Source organism: Arachis ipaensis, chromosome B03 (assembly GCF_000816755.2).
Source record: "Arachis ipaensis cultivar K30076 chromosome B03, Araip1.1, whole genome shotgun sequence".
Taxonomy (NCBI): Eukaryota; Viridiplantae; Streptophyta; class Magnoliopsida; order Fabales; family Fabaceae; genus Arachis; species Arachis ipaensis.
The window spans coordinates 26,575,264-26,578,728 of NC_029787.2; the positions used below are offsets into that span (position 1 = coordinate 26,575,264).

The 3,465-nt window shown below is 30.4% G+C and overlaps 1 protein-coding gene and 1 pseudogene across 2 annotated transcripts; both read right to left on the reverse strand.

Moving 5' to 3' along the window:
- The window catches only part of LOC107632844, a 6,697-nt pseudogene extending 6,103 nt beyond the window's left edge, over positions 1–594 (reverse strand).
- On the reverse strand, positions 703–2,011 carry LOC107630137 (40S ribosomal protein S27-2). Of its 2 annotated transcripts, none has more exons than XM_016333192.2 (4): positions 1,897–2,011; positions 1,330–1,431; positions 1,151–1,179; positions 703–1,047 (listed from the first exon to the last, which is right to left on the reverse strand). In XM_016333192.2, the coding sequence occupies exons 1-4, from the start codon at positions 1,897–1,899 to the stop codon at positions 921–923; spliced, it is 261 nt and encodes an 86-aa protein (XP_016188678.1). In that variant the 5' UTR covers positions 1,900–2,011; the 3' UTR covers positions 703–920. The 2 variants fall into 2 exon arrangements, with proteins under 2 accessions (XP_016188678.1, XP_016188680.1); XM_016333194.2 differs by lacking the exon at positions 1,897–2,011 and adding an exon at positions 1,636–1,787.

The window sequence follows — 3,465 nt, forward strand, 5'->3', positions numbered from 1 at the left end:
TGCTATGCATTTAATCATACCTTTTTACTTGACATATCCCTGCTATTGGTTCATTGACTTCATTCACTGGTTTTTTTATATATATATATATATTGTATCTTAAATTGAATCTACGCAGATAGTAATATGTTAACATATAAGGAGAATCTCATTCCAATAATTCTTCTAGGTTCTAACTTCACAATGAACGGATGAAAAAGAAACTACCCCACAAAAAATACTGACAAAACATATTGCCAAATATTTGAATTTTCTTTTTTTTCATCCTTCTTGCTGTATTGCAGAAGACAGGAATTTTTTTTCTTGAACTCATTGAACTAAGCAACTTCAGCTCCATTTTGAACCAACTTTTCAACTAGTTTTAAGTCTTATCTAGCTTTAGGGATCAGTCATTTAACTGTAATGCCTACTCCCATGAAGACAACTTGTTAAGATAATATTGTAAATTATTAGATAATTCGACTAAACATGTCAAACTATCGGTTTATAATATCATTTTGACACGAAGATGTCTTATACATCCACCTAAGAGAGGACAAGCAAAAAAGTAAATGCACCTAGCCACCACAACACCCTATTCCCTGAATATACCATCTATAGGCTACCCCAAACTAAGTGAGAAGCCTTAAGCGCATCATCAAGCAAATCCACATTGAAGAAAACTAAAGTACACCCTATCAGATCACATGTACAAACCGATCCTAGCAGGGAAAAATTATAACTCAGGACAGCCAAAATCATGTTGCAATATAATAGACTAAACAAAAATGCTTGGTCTCATTACAGTCTTTGGAGAAAAAAAAAGTCTTGCAATGTAGCAAAATTAAATATATCATAACTCAAACATGACAAAACCATTGATCAATCCCAAAGAAAACAAAACTCTCCAACCAAAGGCTAAAAGAGAAGATACCACTCCATTAGTCTCCCTTCTTCCTAAACGAGCAGCCCTCCGTTAGCCTTGCTCTTCCACCTGTAGGTTGGCACAAGACTGTTTGGCAGTTTCCACACACCACGACTGTCTGAGAGTGGCTGAATACAGTGGTACTGCATCAACATGGAAATCAAAACGTCAAAATCACTCAAGATCAAATCATTTATTTGCCCACAATTATAACTTCGCAATCTAACAGGAATGGATGCAACTTACATGTTGAAGCAACCTTGGCATTTCACATCCTACAACAAGACAGGAATACAAGAAACAAAAATTAAATAGACAAACAAATAACAATTAAAACTTGGAAAGAAACGAGCCAAATCCAGCGTGTGGTTCAACAAATGACAAAATACAATTTAAGAAAGAGCTATTATAAAAAAATAGAATACCATGAAGAAAGAATTAGGAGACTGAACAAGACGCTTGAGCTTGTGCTTTCTCTTCTCAAGCTCAGCCGGTGGATTAAGCAAATCGATATCGTTCTGCAGAACCTACTCAACACAAAATAACAATAAATTTCGGTTACCGTTACTAGGGAAGGAATAAAACCCTAAAGAAAACAAAAAATTCGAAGGTATATAACAGAAAAGAAAGTCGTCTTCGTATAAAACATCATTCATCTACGAACAAACATAATGCATACCAGAAAGAAAACAGATCTGAACACAAACAAAGAAGAAAGAGATTATACTTACCATGCTGGCGAAAAAATAAGTAGCGGCAGGGAAACCTCCGAAGAAGAGAACCCTAGGAATGTGGCAGATACAAACTCAGAGTTTGGCTAAGTTTGGCTGCATGAAGGAATAAAACCCTAAAGAAAACAAAAAATTCGAAGGTATATAACAGAAAAGAAAGTCGTCTTCGTATAAAACATCATTCATCTACGAACAAACATAATGCATACCAGAAAGAAAACAGATCTGAACACAAACAAAGAAGAAAGAGATTATACTTACCATGCTGGCGAAAAAATAAGTAGCGGCAGGGAAACCTCCGAAGAAGAGAACCCTAGGAATGTGGCAGCAACAAACTTAGAGTCTGGCCAAGTTTGGCTGCATCAGATAAAACAAAAGAAAGAGAAGGATGTAAGTAATGATGCTTATATAAAGAGGGTTTCCTCTTACCCAGCCCAATATTTAATAATGGGCCAGTTGTTAATAATTTTGTCTCTTTCAAATTTTGTAATTTATTCTATATCAACCAAAAAATTCAAAATATTCTAGAATACTCATAATATTTTAGTGTCAATGATGCTAACCTGTATAGTTTAGTGCCAAGTTTATTAGTAATGAAATTTGTTAACAAACAATTATTAATTATAGTAAAATTTATCAATAATTACAATACTTATATCATATTTAAGATCAGGGTTATTCTATAGTGCTTAAAAACTTTTTTTTCAATAATGCTGAAATGAGTTGGACAAAATATTACATTAACACGTGTTGCCTTTAAAGTAACATAAGGAAATAGAAAGTAAGTGGAAACAGGTGAATGGCAGAATTGGTCAGTGAGATGTCAGGTAGTTATCAACTTATCACACAAAATTTGTGTTAATTGAGATGGTTATAATTTTTTAACTATTATAATAATTGGGTTGTTTTTGTATTGTTACCGTTAAACTTTTTTGGTAGGTAAATGAATTTGGCTGATTGGAAGTGATTGGACTGAAATTGTCCAAAAATATTCAAATATTTTAAAAATAAAAATTCTTTCAATTGTAATTTTTTTTTTCGTTTTGAACTGATGAGTATCAAAAAATAAAATTAAAATTTTGTGAATAATAATAATTTATTGATTGAATTTATTCTATCGTCTTACAAATTTTTTTCCACCCGCAACAATCTGGATTAAAACCAGGAATTTTTTATTTAAATTAATTAAGTATATTATTTATTGAAATTCGTAACGTAAAAAAATTTTCGTTATCCCTTTATTCTTTTTATATTGATAAAAAGAAAAGAAAACTAGTAATAATATTCAGGTAATTGGTAATTTAATTTTTTATTAATAAATTATTATTATTTAATATTATGAAATGTGAAAATGCTAATTAATATTATATTTTACTCAAAATAAATTTATTTTTTGAGTCGAGTTAAAATTTTAGAATATGAATAGAAGTTAAATTGAAATATTTAAATTTAAAGGTAGAATTTGGATTGAGTTTAAATTCTATCTTATTTATTTTTAACTCACTAATTATTTTAATTTTTAGTTCAAACTAATAACAAGAGACAAATTCAATACAATTTGTTTATTTCTTCTTGTATGATTTTTAGATTGAAAAATCATAAGAAATTAAAAACGAAAAAATAAAGACAAAGCAGAATGAAATTCTTTTGAGAACAATAAAGAGATAGGCCAAGTAATACCTGATTATGTGACTGATAAAGAGAAGAACAGGCTTCTGAAAATTGAAATACGTTTTATATATGTACTGTTCATGTCTCTGTGTCCTGTCCACAGAAACAAACGCAGCCTTAAAGTTCACTGAATTTTTTTTTAAATAAAAAACATTAATA

Bases quoted from the DNA above. Each gene is read 5' to 3' on its own strand.
- LOC107630137 (XM_016333192.2), bottom strand. The intron at 1,180-1,329 runs GTATTCTATTTT...GTCTTGTTGTAG, and splicing joins CTCCTAATTCTTTCTTCATG to GATGTGAAATGCCAAGGTTG. The intron at 1,048-1,150 runs GTAAGTTGCATC...ATGTTGATGCAG, and splicing joins TGCCAAGGTTGCTTCAACAT to TACCACTGTATTCAGCCACT.